Below are 21,428 nucleotides of genomic sequence, written 5' to 3'. Positions count from 1 at the left end.
GCGCGCCCTCGCCAGCAGCGGGGTTCTCAGTGGCGCGCCCTCGCCGGCAGCGGGGTTCTCAGTGGCGCGCCCTCGCCAGCAGCGGGGTTCTCAGTGGCACGCCCTCGCCAGCAGCGGGGTTCTCAGTGGCACGCCCTCGCCAGCAGCGGGGTTCTCAGTGGCGCGCCCTCGCCAGCAGCGGGGTTCTCAGTGACGCGCACTCGCCAGCAGCGGGGTTCTCAGTGGCGCGCCCTCGCCAGCAGCGGGGTTCTCAGTGGCACGCCCTCGCCAGCAGCGGGGTTCTCAGTGGCACGCCCTCGCCAGCAGCGGGGTTCTCAGTGGCGCGCCCTCGCCAGCAGCGGGGTTCTCAGTGACGCGCACTCGCCAGCAGCGGGGTTCTCAGTGGCGCGCCCTCGCCAGCAGCGGGGTTCTCAGTGGCGCGCCCTCGCCAGCAGCGGGGTTCTCAGTGGCACGCCCTCGCCAGCAGCGGGGTTCTCAGTGGCACGCCCTCGCCAGCAGCGGGGTTCTCAGTGGCACGCCCTCGCCAGCAGCCGGGTTCTCAGTGGCGCGCCCTCGCCAGCAGCGGGGTTCTCAGTGGCATGCCCTCGCCAGCAGCCGCGTTCTCAGTGGCGCGCCCTCGCCAGCAGCGGGGTTCTCAGTGGCATGCCCTCGCCAGCAGCGGGGTTCTCAGTGGCGCGCCCTCGCCGGCAGCGGGGTTCTCAGTGCCGCGCCCTCGCCAGCAGCGGGGTTCTCAGTGTCACGCCCTCGCCGGCAGCGGGGTTCTCAGTGCCGCGCCCTCGCCAGCAGCGGGGTTCTCAGTGGCGCGCCCTCGCCAGCAGCGGGGTTCTCAGTGGCGCGCCCTCGCCAGCAGCGGGGTTCTCAGTGGCACGCCCTCGCCAGCAGCGGGGTTCACAGTGGCACGCCCTCGCCAGCAGCGGGGTTCTCAGTGGCGCGCCCTCGTCAGCAGATGGGTTCTCAGTGGCACGCCCTCGCCAGCAATGGGATTTCCCATTGTGGCCACCCCTGCGACACCGGGAAACCCGCAGGTGTGGGTGTGCGGCCGGCAGAGAAAACCGCCCCTGGTATTTGAGCTCTCTGTTCCAGAATTGCCTCCGAAAGAAGCTGAGCTACATCCACTAATCCTCAATCTTTCCTTTCAGACTCGCCTGCATCGCGAGCAACCTTGATATTTCCTTCTCCAGGGAAGCGATCCGGTCACCCTGGTATGTTGAGGCCTTCTCCAGCTCCTTTAAGGTGCTTTCCTGGCTTCCTGCGGCCTCTCTGCCTTGTCTAGGGCCATCTGCATTGTCGCCAGAGCTTCCGCGATCCCCACTCTGGCCGCAGCCTGGATGTCAGTTTTCGTCCCCTCTCTATGTTCTCTCAGTTCTCTTGAGAGAAACATCCTCCAGTCACCCGCTGGTGAGGGGGGATCCTTGCTCAGCGGGTCGGTCCTTCTCGCTCTGGCAAGACCCTCGTGCATCTGCCGGCTCAGCCATTTGCTTCTCCTGGCTTTTCCTGCTTCTTGTTTCGACACGGACTGTGGCCAACGCCGCCACAGTCGGGCGGGAGCCATGCTGCTGGCCGGGGGGTGGCTTCCCCGAGGGCTGGGGGGACTGGTGGGGGGTGGCCAGGGCCTGTCCAGGTTGGCACTATCTGGAAGGCCGGGTCCGCGCACAGCTGGCGCGCGATGTTTGGCGCGACCGCTGCAGGTCATCGCTGCGCGCATGCGCGGCTATGGACCCGGCAATTCTCCGCCCGTTTATTTTGTGGGGGCCGTGCGTTTTATGTGGCGCAGCTGCTAGCCCCTTCCCGGTCGGAGGATCGGTGCGTGGGCGGCACCGATTTTCCCCATGTTTAATGCCACGGATCCCCCGGACAGAGCCTCAAAATCAGAGAATTTGGCCCCCTATTTTCGTATTCGTTGATTCGTGCGACCTCTCAGCACGTCAACGGAGGTTCCTCGACTACATCTACAATGCTGAACAGGGAACAGGCTGGAGTTTGCCCGAGATAGGCTGAGTGTTAAATTGATCCACAATGCATTATTCATGCTGACCTGACCAACATTGGAAACTAATTGCTCATCTTGTTAGGAAGGTAAACTATAAATTAGATGGAACCATCTTTCGCAAAGTGGATTATGAGTGACTACGACTCTCAAGAATCCATTACCGAGAAATTCTATTAGCTAATCAATTCACTTTGTGGTTTTCTCCCATTTCTAAGTAGTATTTAGAACCAATCACTGTTACTCATTAATGGCCGCTAATGGTTTACCAGGAGAGTTTGATGCACTGATAAGCTTCAGCAAATAAACATGCATTAATGAGATAATACAGTCAATGCAAATGATTCAGGTACTGAAGACTCGGTGACTCAGTCCTCATGGAAGTTTTTAAATGTTAAAACAGACACTGTTCTGAGTGACAAAATGTCCCGTTGTCCCAGCTCCTGAAGGAGAGTTGCCAATGCTTCAGGATTATCAGAAATTGGCCAGGTATCGATTATTCTTTTCAGGGAGATTAAGTAAAACAAAAACATGGACAGGAAACAAAAATAATGTTATTTTAATCACTATTTAATACAACATTTACACTTATTGATGATAACAATTTGGGGATGGGAGAAATGACATGTATACTGATAGCAATTATCCAAGATGCTAATGGAATGTTTCTGCACATTCCAATGGATGAGAGAAGGCAAAGACTGATAGAATGGGCATCTCTCCCAGTGTGTCGAATTCCAGTGTGGGAAATCACTTCCCATTCACACCCAACAAATACAATTCCAGTGTGTGAAATCACTTCCCATTCACCCAGTGAAGATAAATCCAGTGAATAGAATTACAGTGTGAGGAATCACTTCCCATTCACTCCCAGTGAATAGAATTCCAGTATGTGGAATCACTTCCCATTCACTCCCAGTGAATAGAATTCCAGTATGAGGAATCACTTCCCATTCACTCCCAGTGAATAGAATTCCAGTGTGAGGAATCACTTCCCATTCACTCCCAGTGAATAGAATTCCAGTGTGAGGAATCACTTCCCATTCACTCCTAGTAAATAGAATTCCAGTGTGGGAAATCACTTCCCATTCACACCCAACAAATACAATTCCAGAGTGTGAAATCACTTCCCATTCACCCAGTGAAGATAAATCCAGTGAATAGAATTACAGTGTGTGGAATCACTTCCCATTCACTCCCAGTGAATAGAACTCCAGTATGAGGAATCACTTCCCATTCACTCCCAGTGAATAGAATTCCAGTGTGAGGAATCACTTCCCATTCACTCCCAGTGAATAGAATTCCAGTGTGAGGAATCACTTCCCATTCACTCCTAGTAAATAGAATTCCAGTGTGAGGAATCACTTCCCATTCACTCCCAGCGAATAGAATTCCAGCATGCGAAATTATGTCCCATTTCCCATTGTCTCCTAGTGTGTAGAATCCCATTCTAGTTGGCAGTGTGTTCGGCATCGGTGGGACTGGAGGTTCCCACCAATGGGAACGGCTGGAAGATCCCATCCATTGCCTTTAATGCAAATCCAGGTTCCAATCGATGACGGCCATGCTGTTGCTGTGTTTCGAAGACTGAGTGCAGTAAAATATATCAGCTCCTCAGCCTAATGGTACTCAGCACACACTATAAATCTAATCAGTTTGTGTTGGAGCAGATGATAAATGTTTTTTTATATTTCAGTTTAAATTACTGCGTGAAGAGTGACATAGCATGGAAAACAAAGCTTCAATTGCTGTGTTTTAAACTCCCCAGTATGCATGATACCCAGGCTGGGCAATTATCAGGGCTGGTTTGTAATCACTTTAATGATTATCTGAACAGTTTGAAATTATAACCAGGAGGTGATTAATTACAGCCTCGCATAAACTGTTGGGAGATTAGAACGTTGCCTGTTCTGTGGGAACAGGGCAATCCGTGTGTGAAAGGCTTCAATGTGACCCAAGCTTTCCAGCCAGGAGCCAGTGTGCCTTGTGCATGACCCTTATCAGTGCAATCGATAGTCCCTGGCAGCCTGAAACGAGGCACATTTCGGCTCTGAGAGGTTTAAAACTGGGATAAGTGTTTCTGGGATACAATTTGTCTGCAGCCCAGAGAGCGCTCATAGTTGGAGGAAGATGCTGATGATCAGCAGTGCATCTCTGCTGGATGCATCAGCAGAGCCCAGGGTTAGGACCCTCGCAACATGCATAGAAAATAGAACATACAGTGCAGAAGGAGGCCATTCGGCCCATCGAGTCTGCACTGACCCACTTAAGCCCTCGCTTCCACCCTATCCCCATAATCCAATAACCCCTCCTAACCTTTTTGGTCACTAAGGGCAATTTATCATGGCCAATCCACCTAACCTGCACATCTTTGGACGCAGCGTCGCGTCCGATCATTTCAGGTCACCCCGCCATTGCTCCCACTTTTCCAAGCAGCTGCTGCTAATGATTCTCCTGTTGTCATTTGTTCCTCTTGTCTGCATCCATTTTGTTTGGTTACTTGTCCCGTTGTCCTTTGCCCGACATCATTACCATCCCTTCCATCATTGAAACCCTACTATCTTCCACCCCACCACTGGTGTCCGCGATTGTCCTTCCCTCCCTTCCCTCGATTTCACGGCGGGAATTCTCCGTCCGATCTTGCCAGCGGGATTCTCGGGTCCCACTCCGCCATCCTATTCCCGTAAGGACCAAAAAAAGGGGAAAGTGTCGTCGAACAACAGGGCCAAGAAACACCCCACTAAACGTGCCTGAAACTGAACTCTGACCAATTCTCCAGCATTTTCTGTTTTTGTTTGGAAGTGATGTTACATTTGTATGAAGCTTAGACACAAAATGGTGCATTGCACCCAGTTCTAGACACAGCACCTCAAGAAGGACAAGTGGCTCTAGCGGGCGCGCAGTACAGATTCACCAGAATGTTCCAGGGGCTGAAGGGCTCAAATTGAAGAGGTTAAAGACTGAAAGTTGCTAGAAACTGTTGAGGCTGAGGGTCATCTGAAAATTCCAAATCGGAGATCAATAGATTATTGTTCGGCAATAGCAAGAAGGGATACAGAACCTAAAAGAGGTTAAAAGACCTCTTAAGAACCTAAAAGACCTAGGGGCTGGTTTAGCACAGGGCTAAATAGCTGGCTTTTAAAGCAGACCAAGGCAGGCCAACAGCACGGTTCAATTCCTGTACCATCCTCCCCGAACAGGCGCCGGAATGTGGCGACTAGGGGCTTTTCACAGTAACTTCATTTGAAGCCGACTTGTGACAAAAAGTAATTTTTAAAAAATAATTTTTAATGAAGTTTTCACAAAAAAATGTAAAAGGAACCCAACAGAATTTAATACAAAACAAAACAAAACAACCCCGTGCCCCCCTCCCCCTATACATAAATAATAAATTAACTCCCGCCGAAACACATAGCGAACATAACAAATATATACACCCCCTCAGATCACCCAGTATAGACAAACAAAAATAAAATAGACCCCCCACCCCCCGAGCTGCTGCTGCCATTGACCAATGTCCAGCGTTCTGCCAGAAAGTCTAAGAACGGTTGCCACCGCCTAAAGAACCCTTGTACCGACCCTCTCAAGGCGAATTTCACCCTCTCCAATTTAATGAACCCTGCCATATCGCTGATCCAGGATTCCACGCTTGGGGGCCTCGCATCTTTCCACTGAAGAGGAATCCTCCGCCGGGCTACCAGGGACGCAAAGGCCAGAATACCGGCCTCTTTCGCCTCCTGCACCCCCGGCTCCCCTGCAACCCCAAATATTGCGAGCCCCCAGCCCGGTTTGACCCTGGATCCTACCACCCTCGACATCGTCCTCGCTACGCCCTTCCAAAATTCCTCCAGCGCTGGGCATGCCCAGAACTTTTGGGTGTGGTTTGCTGGGATCCCTGAGCACCTAACACACCTGTCCTCACCCCCAAAGAACCGGCTCATCCTTGTCCCGGTCATGTGTGCCCTGTACAGTACCTTTGGGGCAGCACGGTAGCATAGGGGTTAGCACAATTGCTTCACAGCTCCAGGGTCCCTGGTTCGATTCCCGGCTTGGGTCACTGTCTGTACGGAGTCTGCACGTCCTCCCCGTGTTTGCGTGGGTTTCCTCCGGGTGCTCCCGATTCCTCCCACAGTCCAAAGATGTGCAGGTTAGATGGATTGGCCATGATAAATTGCCTTTAGTGTCCAAAATTGCCCTTAGTGTTGGGTGGGGTTACTGGGTTATGGGGATAGGGTGGAGGTGTTGACCTTGGGTAGGGTGCTCTTTCCAAGAGCCGGTGCAGACTCGATGGGCCGAATGGCCTCCTTCTGCACTGTAAATTCTATGATAATCTATGATAATTTTCACAGTAAATTTCTCGTGCCCCAGACCTCCCGCCCACAGTGCCCCCAGCCCCGAATGAAGCCCCCCCTTGCCCGCGGATCGGCCCCTCCCCCGACTGGCGGTGCCGGACTGAGTCTGCAGCCGCCACGCGAGGTTCCCGGCGGTGTGAGCACATGTAACCCACGCCGTCGGGAACTCGGTCGGTCTGGGACAGAGCATCACGGTGTGCCTCAGGCAATGGCCTGAGGCCGTGGAAAATCGGCGCGGCATACTCCAGGAGAACGCCGCTTTTCAGGGGGTGGAGAGTACAAAAACCGGCGCTGCTCCCGATATTTGTGTCAAAACAGATTCTCCGCCCCGTCGCCGAACGCGATTTCGGCATCAGGGATCGGCGAATCCAGCCCTCTGTTTGTCCCCACTCCCTGGTTGTTGGGACTTTTTTTGCTCTTTGGGAAGTCTGTGCAAAGCTGCTTCCTTGACCTGTCGAGCTTCTCCTGCCTTTAGCTAACAACCAACTACCACAAATGTTCTTCCTGTCTTAGGGTGGTCCCTGGTTCCCAAGCAACAGCCCAGTTTTCCTTTAAACCCTGTTTGCTTTCACAGCATAAACCCTTATTACCATAGATGCATCAAAACCAAACTGAAGTCATTAACCCTTCCAAATGCAGAAACAAAAAAGTAAACATACTTAAAGCTATGCCTTATTTCTAATACCCACAAATACAAATATAGATTATTTAAAACTACCTGTTTCCTGAGACTGAAACTGTGGGGGAACCAAAATTTCTGGTGAGACTGTAACTGGGTGAACCCTATAAAAGGACACAGAGCAATCCGAGCTCAGAGTGATCCCAGTAGTGCAGCACAGGTTGGCTGAAGAATATGGAGGCTAGATTCAGATGTTGCAGTTGCTATGGCTTTGCCTGTTACCTGAAGGTGAGATTGGAGGATCCATGCCAACCAGATTGCTACTTGCAGATCTGAGGAGGTTATGCAGACATATGTCATTTTTGGTTGAGACCGTGTCTGTGGAACCCGGGTTGGTTGCGCACTGCGATCAGTTGGATATCAGGTTAAATTCTAGAGGTAGAGGAATTGAGAAAGACAGAATTTTGGAGGACTTTGTGACTGAGATTGATGACATATCTGCTGCGTGCACTGATTTAAAAAAATAAATTTAGAGTACCCAATTCATTTTTTCCAATTAAGGGGCAATTTAGCATGTTCACTCCACCTGCCTTGCACATCTTTGGGTTGTGGGGGCGAAACCCACGCAAGCACGGGGAGAATGTGCAAACTACACATGGACAGTGACCCAGAGCCGGGATTGAACTGGGACCTCGGCGCCGTGAGACTGCAGTGCTAACCACTGCGCCACCGTGTTGCCCTTGCTGCGTGCACTGATGACCCAAGTCTTAAGATTTGTCTTAGTTGTACCTACCATTTAAGGCATAATTTATAGTTTATAACTGGACATAATTTGTCTGTTAATTCATGGCTAACCTGTGTGGATTCTGTTCTAAAGTATAAGGGGTAGTTACACAAGATTGTATTTAGTGTTTGCTTTGTTGATTCTTGTACAGTAGGAACTCTTTTGTTTTAAAGCCTGGAATTTTGCAGCTTCATTCCTTCAGTAAATAGCTGAGATTTTGGATGTCTGTTTGAAAAGAAATGTTACTGGTCCCAACTGAGATCACGGGCGAAATTCTCCGGAAACGGCGCGATGTCCGCCAACTGGCGCCCAAAACGGCGCAAACCAGTCGGGCATCGCGCCGCCCCAAAGGTGCGGAATGCTCCGCATCTTTGGGGGCTGAGCCCCAACCTTAAGGGGCTAGGTCGGCGCCGGACGAATTTCCACCCCGCCAGCTGGCGGAAAAAGCCTTTGGTGCCCCGCCAGCTGGCGCGGAAATGACATCTCCGGGCGGCGCATGCGCGGGAGCATCAGCGGCCACTGACAGTTTCCCACGCATGCGCAGTGGAGGGAGTCTCTTCCGCCTCCGCCATGGTGGAGACCGTGGCGGAGGCGGAAGGGAAAGAGTGCCCCACGGCACAGGCCCGCTCGCGGATCGGTGGGCCCCGATCACGGGCCAGGCCACCGTGGGGACACCCCCCGGGGCCAGATCGCCACGCGCCACCCCAGGACCCCGGAGCCTGTCCCGCCGGTAAGGTAGGTGGTTTAATCTACGCCGGCGGGACAGGCATTTTAGCGGCGGGAATTCGGCCCATCCGGGCTGGAGAATCGCAGGGGGGGGCCCGCCAACTGGCGCGGCGCGATTCCCGTCCCCGCCGAATCTCCGGTGCCGGAGAATTCGGCAACTGGCGGGGGCGGGATTCACGCCAGCCCCCGGCGATTCTCCGACCCGGTGGGGGGTCGGAGAATTTCACCCCATAACACTACCATCAAGCACCTTTTCTTTTTTTTATAATAAATTTAGAGTGCCCAATTATTTTTCCAATTAAGGGGCAATTTAGCGTGGCCAATCCACCTACCCTGCACATCTTTTGGTTGTGGGGGCGAAACCCACGCAAACACGTGGAGAATGTGCAACCTCCTCACGGACAGTGACCCAGAGCCAGGATCGAACCTGGAACCTCGGTGCCGTGAGGCAGCAGTGCTAACCACTGTGCCATCGGTCTGCCAAGCACCTTTTCTAATACCCTGAATTATTGATGATCCAGTGTTGAGTTTCTGTCTGCACACTCTGTTCTAATGCAACACTGGATGTTCTTAAAAGCATCAGCAATATTCTGTCATCCCACCTTTCCTCCAATTTTCATTAATTTGTTTTCGACATGGTTTTGTTTGTATTGATATAGCACTTTGAAAGTAGTAAAACGTCCCAAGGTGCTTCACAGTAGTACAATCAATCACAGTTTGACAGCGAGTCAAGTGAGGAGACATCAGGGAAGGTAAGCACAATCTTGGTCAAAGGGATAGTTTTAGGGTATGCCTTTAACGGAGAGAGAGAGGCAGAGAGGCCTAGGGAGGGAATTCCAGAGTTTATATGAATATCAAGGGGACCTGGCTGGACTCTCCCTTGTTGGATATATCAAGGGCTAGCTGCTTGCAGGGAAGGACTGCTTCAATATCTGAGGAGTTGCAAATGGAACTGAATGCTGTGCAATGATCAGAGAACATCCCTACTTCAGACTTTGTGATGGAGGGAAGGTCATTGATGAAGCAGGTAAAGATAGTTGGGCCTAGAAGCCTAGGAGCTCCTGCAATGATGCCCTGGGATTGAGATGATTGATCGGCAACAACCACAACCATGTGCTGGATATGACTCCGATCATTGGGAAGTTTTCCCTGATTTCCATTGACTTCAATTTTACTAAGGGTTCCGTGGTGCCGCACTCCGTCAAATGTTACCTGACTGTCGAGCGCAGCTACTCTGACTTCACCCCTGGAATCAGTTTCTTTGTCCATGTTTGGACCAAGGCTGGAATGGGATCTGGAATTGAGTGCTCTGGCAGAACCCAAACTGAGCATTGGTGAATTGTTATTGCTGAATAAGTACCACTTAATAGCACCACCAGCAACACCGGCCACCACTTAGCCGATGATTGAATAAACTGATTGGGGCGGGAGTTGGTCAGGTTGGATTTGACCTGCATGTTGTGGACGGGCAATTTTGCACATTGTCAGAAAGATGCCAATATTCTAGACATACTGGAACAGCTCAGCTAGAGGCACAGCCAGTTCTGGAGAACGAGTCATCAGCACTACAACTGGGATAATGCTGCGGCCCATAACCTCCGCTACATCTATCATCCAGTGAGCTCAGATGTTTTTTGGTATTGCATGGATGACCTAAGTTGTTAAAGCCTGGCATGTGATAGTGGGGGCCTCAGGGGACTGAAATACATCCAAGTTCAGGAAGAGATTAACCTGCACCTTGCTGTGTATAGGTTTGAGCTGGTTATGAACACAGCTCTACAGAACTGGACAATTCCTCCGCACGTTGCTGCTGGCATCAAAAGAGCAAAGGAGGATAATATGTTGCTTGCCTGTTGTTTTGCCAGTGTTGATCTGCTTTCTGGTCAGCTTTAGAGCAATATTGCTAAATTTGCAATGCTCCCTCAGCAGTGTTATCACTTTTTAAAATACCATTCAGTTCATTGCTACTAAAATGCAAAATGGGTAGGAAGTATTAACACGCAATTTGCCTGCACAGAATACTGTACTTTTTTAGGCCCCAATTGGGCATGGCAGCCTGGAAAATCAGCCCTTCGTTATATTTTGATTTAAAGTGTTTGCATTTTGAAGGCTCTTGAAGGGCCGAAACAGGGCTCAGATCTCTGCTGAAGCACAAGATAAAGATTCATACTGCTGCCAACGCTCTTAGGGGCTCTGAGACAGATGTTTACAGATTCAATTTTCCCTCCAAAGGCCCAGCTTGTGTAGTTGGATCAGAGTTTCGATTGGTTGCTTCACAGGAATCCAGTGCAGGGCTGAGAGAGTGCTGCAATGTCAGAGGTTTGGGAGGAGACATGATGAGCGGGATTCTTCATTGCCCGACACCGAAATCGTCTCGGCCGATCGGGCCAGGAATACCCATTTGATACCGAATCGGGACCGGCGCCATTTTTCGGATGCTCCACCCCTTCCAAATCGGCGACATCTAGGAGCGCGCCACATACCGTATTGAGGTTGCGAATGGCGCTATAATGGAATCTTTTTCATTTTTAAGCAAGACTGAGTGAGACGAGGCCCAAAAAAGAATTCCTGCCAAACAGCCCATTATAATCCTGATCCAGGTACACAAGAGGTTTTAGCTATAGGGGTCAGTCTGGCGTTGTCAGGATTCACCTGCTATGTGGGTGCAAAATGAACCGCAACAGCAGGGTGGGGAAGGGATTGCTTCTGACCTTTAACGGCAGCCTGAGGGAAAGCTCATACTGGGCCCCTACTATGCTGGGGTCAGACAGGCTCAAGGTCTAGCCAGGGCCATGGGTGGCAGTAGGCTTTAGTGCAGGCTTCCCTAAGCATGAATGTTTAAAGTGATAGGCACAAAGCTTCAGCTGGCGATGCAGGGCTTGTAATATCATCTAGATAGCTGAGACGCTTCAACAGGACAGGAATGTCACACTACAAGCAAGGAACGCCAATACAATACCTTGAGCTCATGGGCAACTATTCATCATTCTTTATATAGTTCAAGAAGAATGTTAATTTATTGCTGTTTTCTGCTAGGCAGTTTCCAGCACCATTGGTAAGTACGGCTGTGACATAAACAGTCAAAATACATATGGTGCCATATATCTTCAGCTCCGAGACATTTTAAGCATAGCTCCGGAGCTGTGTTTTATCTGAAAAAGCTAGCTGCATCTTCTCTCCCATGTCATTTTAATTTTTTGAATGTTTATCCACTTCCCTTGTGAAAGCTATGAAGAGTTCAGTTCCTAGCAGTCTCTGGTGGTGCATTCCATACACTGGCAACTGACAGCTTAAGCAAATCTCTCTTAGCCTCTCCCCTCCTTCCTTTAGCTCTTCAGAATCACAGAATAATACAACGCAGAAGAGGCCCTTCGAGTCTACGCTGATGCATGAAGAACACCTGACCTGCCCACCTAATCCCATTTGCCAGCACTTGGCCCATAGCCTGGAATGTTATGATGTGCCAAGTGCTCATCCAGGTACTTTTTAAAGAACCCGCCTCTCCCACCCTCCAAGGCAGTGCATTCCAAATCGTCACCACTCTCTGGGTAAAAATGTTTTTCCTCAAATCCCCCTCAACCTCCTGCCCCTCACCTTGAACTTGTGTCCCCTCAATTTGTGACCCTTCAACTAAAGGGAACAGCTACTCCCTATCCACTCTGTCGACGCCCCTCATAATCTTATACACCTCGATCAGTTTATCCCTCAAACTTCTCTGCTCCAGGGAAAACAACCCAAACCTATCCAACCTCTCTTCATAACTTAACTGTTCCATCTCAGGCAACATTCTGGTGAATCTCCTCTGCAACCCTTCCAGTGCAATCACGTCTTTCCTATAATGTGGCACCCAGAATTGCACAGTATTCCAGCTGTGGCCTCACCAATATTCAATACAACTCCAACATGACCTCCCTGCATTTGTAATCTATGCCTCGATTGATAAAGACAAGTGTCCCGTACGTCTATTTCACCACCCTATTAACCTGCCTTTCTGCCTTCAGAGATCTATGGACAAACCAGCCAAGGTCACTTTGTTCCTTGGAACCTCCCAGCGTCTTAAATGCACTGATACCCTCCAACCTCTGAGTCACTTGGGTCATCCTTCATGCGTAATCTTATTCAGCAGTAATTGGAGGCCATTTGGCCTTGAGGGAACTTTACACTCAAACGTTGCACGGCCGGTACCAGTGGATAGTGTTGTGAAGCAGAGTCAGCAGCTGATGTTCCCAAGCCCCCAGCTCAGGATACTGAACCTAAATCCCCAGTTAGGATTAGCAAAGTGAGTGTGACTGAGGGATGGAACCTTTCCAGGGCGGGGGGGGGGGGGGGGGGGGGGGGGGGGGGGGGATCCTCGCGAATTAGACTCTGGGGTGGTCCCAGAGGATTGGAAAGTAGCAAACGTGACACCACTGTTTAAAAAAGGTCGGCAGAAAGCGGGTAATTATCATAGAATTTACAGTGCAGAAGGAGGCCATTCAGCCCATCGTGTCTGCACCGGCTCTTGGAAAGAGCACCCTACCCAAGCCCACACCTCCACCCTATCCCCATAACCCAGTAACCCCACCCAACACTAAGGGCAATTTTGGACACCAAGGACAATTTAACATGGCCAATCCACCTAACCTGCACATCTTTGGACTGTGGGAGGAAACCGGAGCACCCGGAGGAAACCCACGCGCACACGGGGAGGACGTGCAGACTCCGCACAGACAGTGACCCAAGCCGGGAATCGAACCTGGGACCCTGGAGCTGTGAAGCAATTGTGCTATCCACTATGCTACCGTGCTGCCCCTAATTATAGGGCGGTATGCTTAACTTCGGTTGCAGGGAAAATGCTGGAATCTATCATTCAGAAGGAAATAGCGGGGCACCTGGAGGGAAATTGTCCCATTGGGCAGACGCAGCATGGGTTCATAAAGGGTAGGTCGTGTCTGACTAATTTGGTAGAATTTTTTGAGGACGTTACCAGTGCAGTAGATAACGGGGAGCCAATGGGTGTGGTATATCTGGATTTCCAGAAAGCTTTTGACAAGGTGCCACACAAAAGGTTGCTGCATAAACTAAAGGTGCATGGCATTGAGGGTAAAGTGGCAGCATGGGTAGAGGATTGGTTAACTAACAGAAAGCAGAGAGTGGGGATAAATGGGCGTTTCTCTGGTTGGCAACCTGTAACTAGTGGGGTCCCTCAAGGATCAGTGTTGGGCCCGCAGTTGTTCACAATTTACATAGATGATTTGGAGTTGGGGACCAAATGCAATGTGTCAAAGTTTGCAGACGACACTAAGATGAGTGGTAAAGCAAAAAGTGCAGAGGATACCGGAAGACTGCAGAAGGATTTGGATAGGTTTGGTGAATGGGCTAGGGTCTGGCAGATGGAATTCAATGTTGCCAAGTGTGAGGCTATCCATTTTGGGAGGAATAACAGCAGAATGGATTATTATTTAAACGGTAAGATGTTAAAACATGCTGCTGTGCAGAGGGACCTGGGTGTGCTGGTGCACGAGTCGCAAAAAGTTGGTGTGCAGGTGCAACAGGTGATTAAGAAGGCGAATCGAGTTTTGTCTTTCATTGCTAGAGGGATGGAGTTCAAGACTAGTGAGGTTATGCTGCAATTGTATAAGGTGTTGGTGAGGCCACATCTGGAGTATTGTGTGCAGTTTTGGTCTCCTTACCTGAGAAAGGACATATTGGCACTGGAGGGAGTGCAGAGGAGATTCACTAGGTTGATCCCAGAGTTGAGGGGATTAGATTATGACGAGAGGTTGAGTAGACTGGGACTGTACTCATTGGAGTTTAGAAGGATGTGGGGGGATCGTATTGAAACATATGAAATTATGAAGGGAATAGATAGGATAGATGCGGGCAGGTTGTTTCCACTGGTCGGGGAAAGCAGAACTAGGGGGCATAGCCTCAAAATAAGGGGAAGTAGATTTAGGACCGAGTTTAGGAGGAACTTCACCCAAAGGGTTGTGAATCTCTAGAATTCCTTGCCCAGTGAAGCAGTTGAGGCTCCTTCTTTAAACGTTTTAAAGAAAAAGATAGATACCTTTCCAAAGAATAAAGGGATTCGGGGATATAGTGTACGGGCCGGAGAGTGGAACTGAGTCCACAAAGATCAACCATGATCTCATTGAATGGCGGAGCAGGCTCGAGGGGCCAGATGGCCTACTCCTGTTCCTAGTTCTTATGTTCTTATGAAGCCGGAATTGTTGGCAAGACATTTTTCTTTTGCTCACTCCTAGTTGCCCTGATACAGATGAGTGTCTTGGCATGACTGGGTCACATATGGACTAAATACGGCAATTTTCGGGAACCTTGGATGACGAGTGATATTGTAGGCCTCGTCAAAAAGAAAAAGGAGGCATTTGTCAGGGCTAAAAGGCTGGGAACAGACGAAGCCTGTGTGGCATATAAGGAAAGTAGGAAGGAACTTAAGCAAGGAGTCAGGAGGGCTAGAAGGGGTCATGAAAAGTCATTGGCAAATAGGGTTAAGGAAAATCCCAAGGCTTTTTACACGTACATAAAAAGCAAGAGGGTAGCCAGGGAAAGGGTTGGCCCACTGAAGGATAGGCAAGGGAATCTATGTGTGGAGCCAGAGGAAATGGGCGAGATACTAAATGAATACTTTGGATCAGTATTCACCAAAGAGAAGGAATTGGTAGATGTTGAGCCTGGAGAAGGGGGTGTAGATAGCCTGGGTCACATTGTGATCCAAAAAGACGAGGTGTTGGGTGTCTTAAAAAATATTAAGGTAGATAAGTCCCCAGGGCCTGATGGGATCTACCCCAGAATACTGAAGGAGGCTGGAGAGGAAATTGCTGAGGCCTTGACAGAAATATTTGGATCCTCGCTGTCTTCAGGGGATGTCCCGGAGGACTGGAGAATAGCCAATGTTGTTCCTCTGTTTAAGAAGGGTAGCAAGGATAATCCCGGGAACTACAGGCCGGTGAGCCTTACTTCAGTGGTAGGGAAATTACTGGAGAGAATTCTTTGAGACAGGATCTACTCCCATTTGGAAGCAAATGGACGTATTAGTGAGAGGCAGCACGGTTTTGTGAAGGGGAGGTCGTGTCTCACTAACTTGATAGAGTTTTTCGAGGAGGTCACTAAGATGATTGATGGAGTTGGGCAGTAGATGTTGTCTATATGGACTTCAGTAAGGCCTTTGACAAGGTCCCTCATGGTAGACTAGTACAAAAGGTGAAGTCACACGGGATCAGGGGTGAACTGGCAAGGTGGATACAGAACTGGCTAGGCCATAGAAGGCAGAGGGTAGCAATGGAGGGATGCTTTTCTAATTGGAGGGCTGTGACCAGTGGTGTTCCACAGGGATCAGTGCTGGGACCTTTGCTCTTTGTAGTATATATAAATGATTTGGAGGAAAATGTAACTGGTCTGATTAGTAAGTTTGCAGACGACACAAAGGTTGGTGGAATTGCGGATAGCGATGAGGACTGTCTGATGATACAGCAGGATTTAGATTGTCTGGAGACTTGGGCGGAGAGATGGCAGATGGAGTTTAATCCGGACAAATGTGAGGTAATGCATTTTGGAAGGGCTAATGCAGGTAGGGAATATACAGTGAATGGTAGAACCCTCAAGAGTATTGAAAGTCAAAGAGATCTGGGAGTACAGGTCCACAGGTCATTGAAAGGGGCAACACAGGTGGAGAAGGTAGTCAAGAAGGCATACGGCATGCTTGCCTTCATTGGCCGGGGCATTGAGTATAAGAATTGGCAAGTCATGTTGCAGCTGTATAGAACCTTAGTTAGGCCACACTTGGAGTATAGTGTTCAATTCTGGTCGCCACACTACCAGAAGGATGTGGAGGCTTTAGAGAGGGTGCAAAAGAGATTTACCAGAATGTTGCCTGGTATGGAGGGCATAAGCTATGAGGAGCGATTGAATAAACTCGGTTTGTTCTCACTGGAACGAAGGAGGTTGAGGGGCGACCTGATAGAGGTATACAAAATTATGAGGGGCATAGACAGAGTGGATAGTCAGAGGCTTTTCCCCAGGGTAGAGGGGTCAATTACTAGGGGGCATAGGTTTAAGGTGAGAGGGGCAAGGTTTAGAGTAGATGTACGAGGCAAGTTTTTTACGCAGAGGGTAGTGGGTGCCTGGAACTCACTACCGGAGGAGGTAGTGGAAGCAGGGACGATAGGGACATTTAAGGGGCATCTTGACAAATATATGAATAGGATGGGAATAGAAGGATACGGACCCAGGAAGTGTAGAAGATTGTAGTTTCGTCGGGCAGTATGGTCGGCACGGGCTTGGAGGGCCGAAGGGCCTGTTCCTGTGCTGTACATTTCTTTGTTCTTTGTTCTTTGACTAGGCCGGGCAAGGACTGCAGGTTTTCTTACCCAAAGGGTGTCCTTGTGAACCAGCTTGTTCTTTTTCAATAAAAACCTGACATCTTGGCCACTTTTTCTTTTACACTGTTCGGCCAACCAAACAAATTCCAAATATCTTTAGACTGAATTCAAATGTCAAACGGCTGTTGTGGGATTTGAACTCTCATGCTCCGGACTAATGGTCCAGCAACATAGCCCATGACATAACAGTACTCAAACCTGGAACCTTCTTAGTCTTTAAGGCTCTGTGGGACACCAGGCAATGCATTTATCAGTAGGTCCCAAAGCACAGGCTATTTCTGGTCACCCCATGAACCCTGAAAGCAGGTCAAGGCCTCGCAAATTTCATGGAGGTGGTTTAAGCCCATTTTTGAGTCTGTTGCTATGTTTGCAGAAGGCTGCTGCCATGCTGGATGTGAACGGACAATCTGCTCCACATCACTGAGCCACAGTAGCCGGTCCTCCTGAATCAATCTTCAGGCTGTGCTAGTCTAGTGATCACCGACACATGATAAACAATACGCACCATGGAGTATTAATGGGCATTGCTTCTCACAGAGGAATGCTCGCAGTCCTCTTCTGTCTGCCATCTGCTGTGTGATGTGGACGTGCTACCCGTTTAAGTGCGGGGCAAGCCCAACGATTCTGCATTTCTGGAGCCGGAGGATTAAAAATTAAGCCCGATTACTTGTATCCAATGTCATAAGGAATCCAACTTCGGCAATGTTAGATCATGTTTTTTCCTTCCAGGCTCACGTCAGCAATAAAGGAGAAATTCATCAGCCCCCGGGGGCTTACTACAGCAAATGATGCATTTCTCAAACAACACCTCGACCAAGGGCCCCTTCTAGCTGCAATGCTTAGCCCTGTACAGACAGCCTTCTGAATTGAACGGCAGCTTCTTACATTGGTATGTAAATATAAATTTCATTCCCGAAAGTCTCATGGGGGGAGGAGTGGAAGAACAGGCTATTGAGTTGGATGATCAGCTATGATCACAAGGCATGGCGGAGCAGGCTCGAAGGGCCGAATGGCCTCCTCCCGGTCCTATTTTCTACGTAAAGGTCAGTTTTTGTTTTCGATCTGTGAGCGTTTAGCAAAGTGGCTGCCACCTGCTAGAAAGCAAAGATGCCTCCAACACCCAAGATATAACACGACTATGTGACCTGTGTAAGAAATGATCTGAATAACAAAATAAAATTATTGTATTTTTGTTTAATGACAGATAGTTACAGCGCACAAAGAGGCCATTCTGGCCATCATACTGGTCTGGCCTGTGATCGGCCTATCCGATTAGACCCACTCGACTGCCCTTTCCCATAGCCCACAGAATATTTTATTTTTATTTTCAAGTATTTATCCAATTCCCTCTCAAAAATTACAAGTTAATTGGTTTCCTCCACCCTCTCAGGCAGTGCGTTCAAACTCACAACAACTTATTGTGTAACAAGTTTCTCATTTTCCTTCTGGTTGGGTTGTCAAATACCTTAAAAAACAAGTTTTTTTTTTGTAACTGTGCTGAGACGCTGGTTAATGTAGACATTGTGGCTGTTTTGACAGAGTCCATCACAAGTGGCTGCTGCTCGCACACTCACGTTCAATAACTTATCAAATGATCAACTGGACCACCTCGGTGACACAACATTGACCATTCGCAGACTTCATTGCAAAAAGGACTTGAATTTATATTGCAACACAGCCTTATACCTGCACTGAAATGTCTGTGCTCAAGTCCCTGAAGTAGGACCTAAACTAGCACCTTTCTGGCCCAGAGTCACTGAGGCTGATTGAGACTGACCGCTGTTATGCAGGCAACCAGAGGGGATCATTCTGTACAGCACGGAGGTGGATGAACTTAACATTCGGAAGCAGGGTGGCATGGTAGCACAATGGTTGGCACTGTTGAGAATGGGAAATCTGGCTTGGAGAGCATGAGCAAACATTTCTGTCCTCTAGGGAGTGGTACATGGTCCAGAGTAACAAAAAGAATATTGTTTTTAAACGTGTGGATTAAAATAGACAACTGTAAAAAAAAAATGCAAAACAAGATTTACCTCATCCGTACACAGCTAGCTATATCTAACGTCAGTGCAAAGCCACATCTGTACATAATCATACATGCCATACATCAGAATGTATTGGTACAAATCCCTTCTCATTCTGTATCCACGTAAACTGTACACAATGCTCCATACACCGCACATCAGAATCTAACAGCACATGTCTGTCAGTACATATCTGCAGTAACTTATGTTATGTTAGTGAGCACATAATGTCACATACCATGACAGTACATATCTATAGACCATGTCAGTACATATTTGTATGCTCCGGATGTCTGTGCACTCCATTCGTCAGTACAAACCCACGTGTATAGAATGTCATTACATAACGGCACATAATATACATTAATGTGTAAGCAGACAGAATGTATGCATAACTGCATACGTCTCATATTAGCATACACAAAGGATCTTGACAAGTTTTAAGCGCCCTTGGCTGCTCTGCCTTCACCTGCTTCCTTCACTTCCACCTCTTGCTTTTTCTTCTGGTACAGGTTCTGCAAGTATTCATCCGGCTCAATCCCACTTTCCTGCAGCTTGGCCATGACTTTTTCCAAAGTGTGCAAAGTTTTGGCGTTCTGCACGTTCCGCCCGGCGATGTACCGGTTAAACTCAGCAAAGCTCAGCAGCTTGCAGGTGTCGGTGGCGCAGAGATCGCGGCACTGTCTGCTTTTGTCCAAGGCTGGGAAGAAAGTGATCCCCGACATCTTTTCCAGGTCCCGTAGGTCCACCTGATATTCAGGCAGCTGGTGGTCAAAGCCAATTGGTCTATTGGGCACGACAAAGGCCCCCAGAGCCAGCAATGCAGACGGCGCGCTGCTCTTCTGAGCGAGAATGACTTTGTACAGGTGTGTCGGTACAGCAACTTCATTCTTCCCGATCACCTGAATGTAGAGAAACAGACCAAGCTTGAGCAATCAATGGAAAAGTTGACGCCACAGGTAACAGGAAAACCCAAGTGGTGGGAAACTAACAAAACAGAAAAAGGCTGGAAATCACAGAGGACGAAAGGTTAGCAGTTCAGCAATTGCAGATGGTAATCACTTCTTTTTACTTAAAAAACTATTTTCTTTTATCAATTGGCAACAAGTCATTTCTTTATCTCATCATGCCCCAGTTTCAGTCCTTTGTCACAAGGTGCGGGCCATACTTCGGAGCAGACACCTGGCCTGGGGCATTCTTGAGGCATGTAAGAATGCCGGTTGTGGTTTTTGCTTGGGGCAGTAGATTGGGACGCATTTTTCATTTACTTCAATGTTCCATTTACTTCAATCCACATCTATGTCACATTTAGGGAACCAACTAAATGGGCGGCAGAGTGGCATAGTGGTTAGCACTGCTGCCTCACAGCACCAGGGACCCGGGTTCGATTCCAGTCTCGGGTGTCTGTGCGGACTTTACACTTTCTCCCCGTCTGCATGGGTTTCCGCCGGGTGCTCCAGTTTCCCTCCACAGTCTAATGATGTGTAGGTTACGTGGATTGGCCCTTAGTGGCCAAAGGTTAGGTGGGATTTCAGGGTTGATGGGGAGTGGTCGAAGGTCGGGCGATTTTTCAGAGGATCGGTACAAACTTAAAGTCATTACAGGTCCAGATGGAGCAACTGGAGAGAGTCTCTTTAACCTGTGATTATCCCTGCTCCATTTGGACCTGTAAAGACTTAACTGTGAAGAACCTTATTCAGTTACATTTGGCAGTACTGATTAACAGTTTCTGTGACTACTTTCCAGAGGAGAAGTTTCAGATTTTGAAAGAGAAGAGGTGGCTGAAAAAGTATTTTGAGTTTGAGACCTCAGAGTCAATTATTAACTTTTTATAATAATAATCTTTATTTTCACAAGTAGGCATACATTAACACTGCACTGAAGTTACTGTGAAAAGCTCCTAGTTGCCACATTCCGGCACCTGTTAGGGTACACCGAGGGAGAATTCAGGATGTCAAAACTACCTAACAACACGTTCTTCGGAACTTGTGGGAGGAAACCGGAGCACACGGAGGAAACCCACGCAGACACAGGGAGAACGTGCAGACTCCACACAGACCCATTCCGGGAGTCGAACTTGGGACCCTGGAGCTGTGAAGCAACAGTGCTACCCACTGTGCTATTGTGCCGCCCACTACAGCTGATTCCAAATGTAGAGATTGAACTTGTGCGCCTCACCTGTGACAGCACATTAAAAACACACCACCATCCATGAGACTGGAGTAGCGTCTCCGAGGAGTATCCATGCTGAGTAAAATAAGCATTTTGTTGCTATTGCCCTTCACAATGACCTACATTTGCCAGGTTGGATTTTCCAACCTCACAAAGATGAAGACGGCACAAAAGAACCGGCTGAACACTGCACCTGATATGCGCATTGCCCTCTCCTCCTGTGAACCTGATGGAGTGAGATCGTGAGGACCAAGCAGCCTCACCTGCAGTTTTAAGGGTAAACAAAAATGGTGCGTTGCGATGGTCGGCCAGCATTGGTCGCGAATCGGCCTGTTGGTAAAAGTGGGTCCCGGGAAAAAAAGTTTGAAAAACACTGAACAAAGAGA

General features: G+C 49.0%; 1 protein-coding gene across 1 annotated transcript in view; it reads right to left on the bottom strand.

The window, feature by feature from the left end:
- Positions 1-18,025: 18,025 nt before the first annotated feature.
- The window catches only part of LOC140424756 (nuclease EXOG, mitochondrial-like), a 387,484-nt gene continuing 384,081 nt past the window's right edge, over positions 18,026-21,428 (bottom strand). The window contains exon 6 of the mRNA XM_072508135.1: positions 18,026-19,772. Coding sequence (XP_072364236.1) covers positions 19,311-19,772 — 462 coding nt within the window. The 3' untranslated portion in view covers positions 18,026-19,310. The remainder of the gene's footprint in view (positions 19,773-21,428) is intronic.

The sequence above is a fragment of the Scyliorhinus torazame genome, chromosome 6 (assembly GCF_047496885.1).
Source record: "Scyliorhinus torazame isolate Kashiwa2021f chromosome 6, sScyTor2.1, whole genome shotgun sequence".
NCBI lineage: Eukaryota > Metazoa > Chordata > Chondrichthyes > Carcharhiniformes > Scyliorhinidae > Scyliorhinus > Scyliorhinus torazame.
Note: the sequence above shows the minus strand (reverse complement) of the source record. Positions and strands in the feature narration are given on the sequence as shown.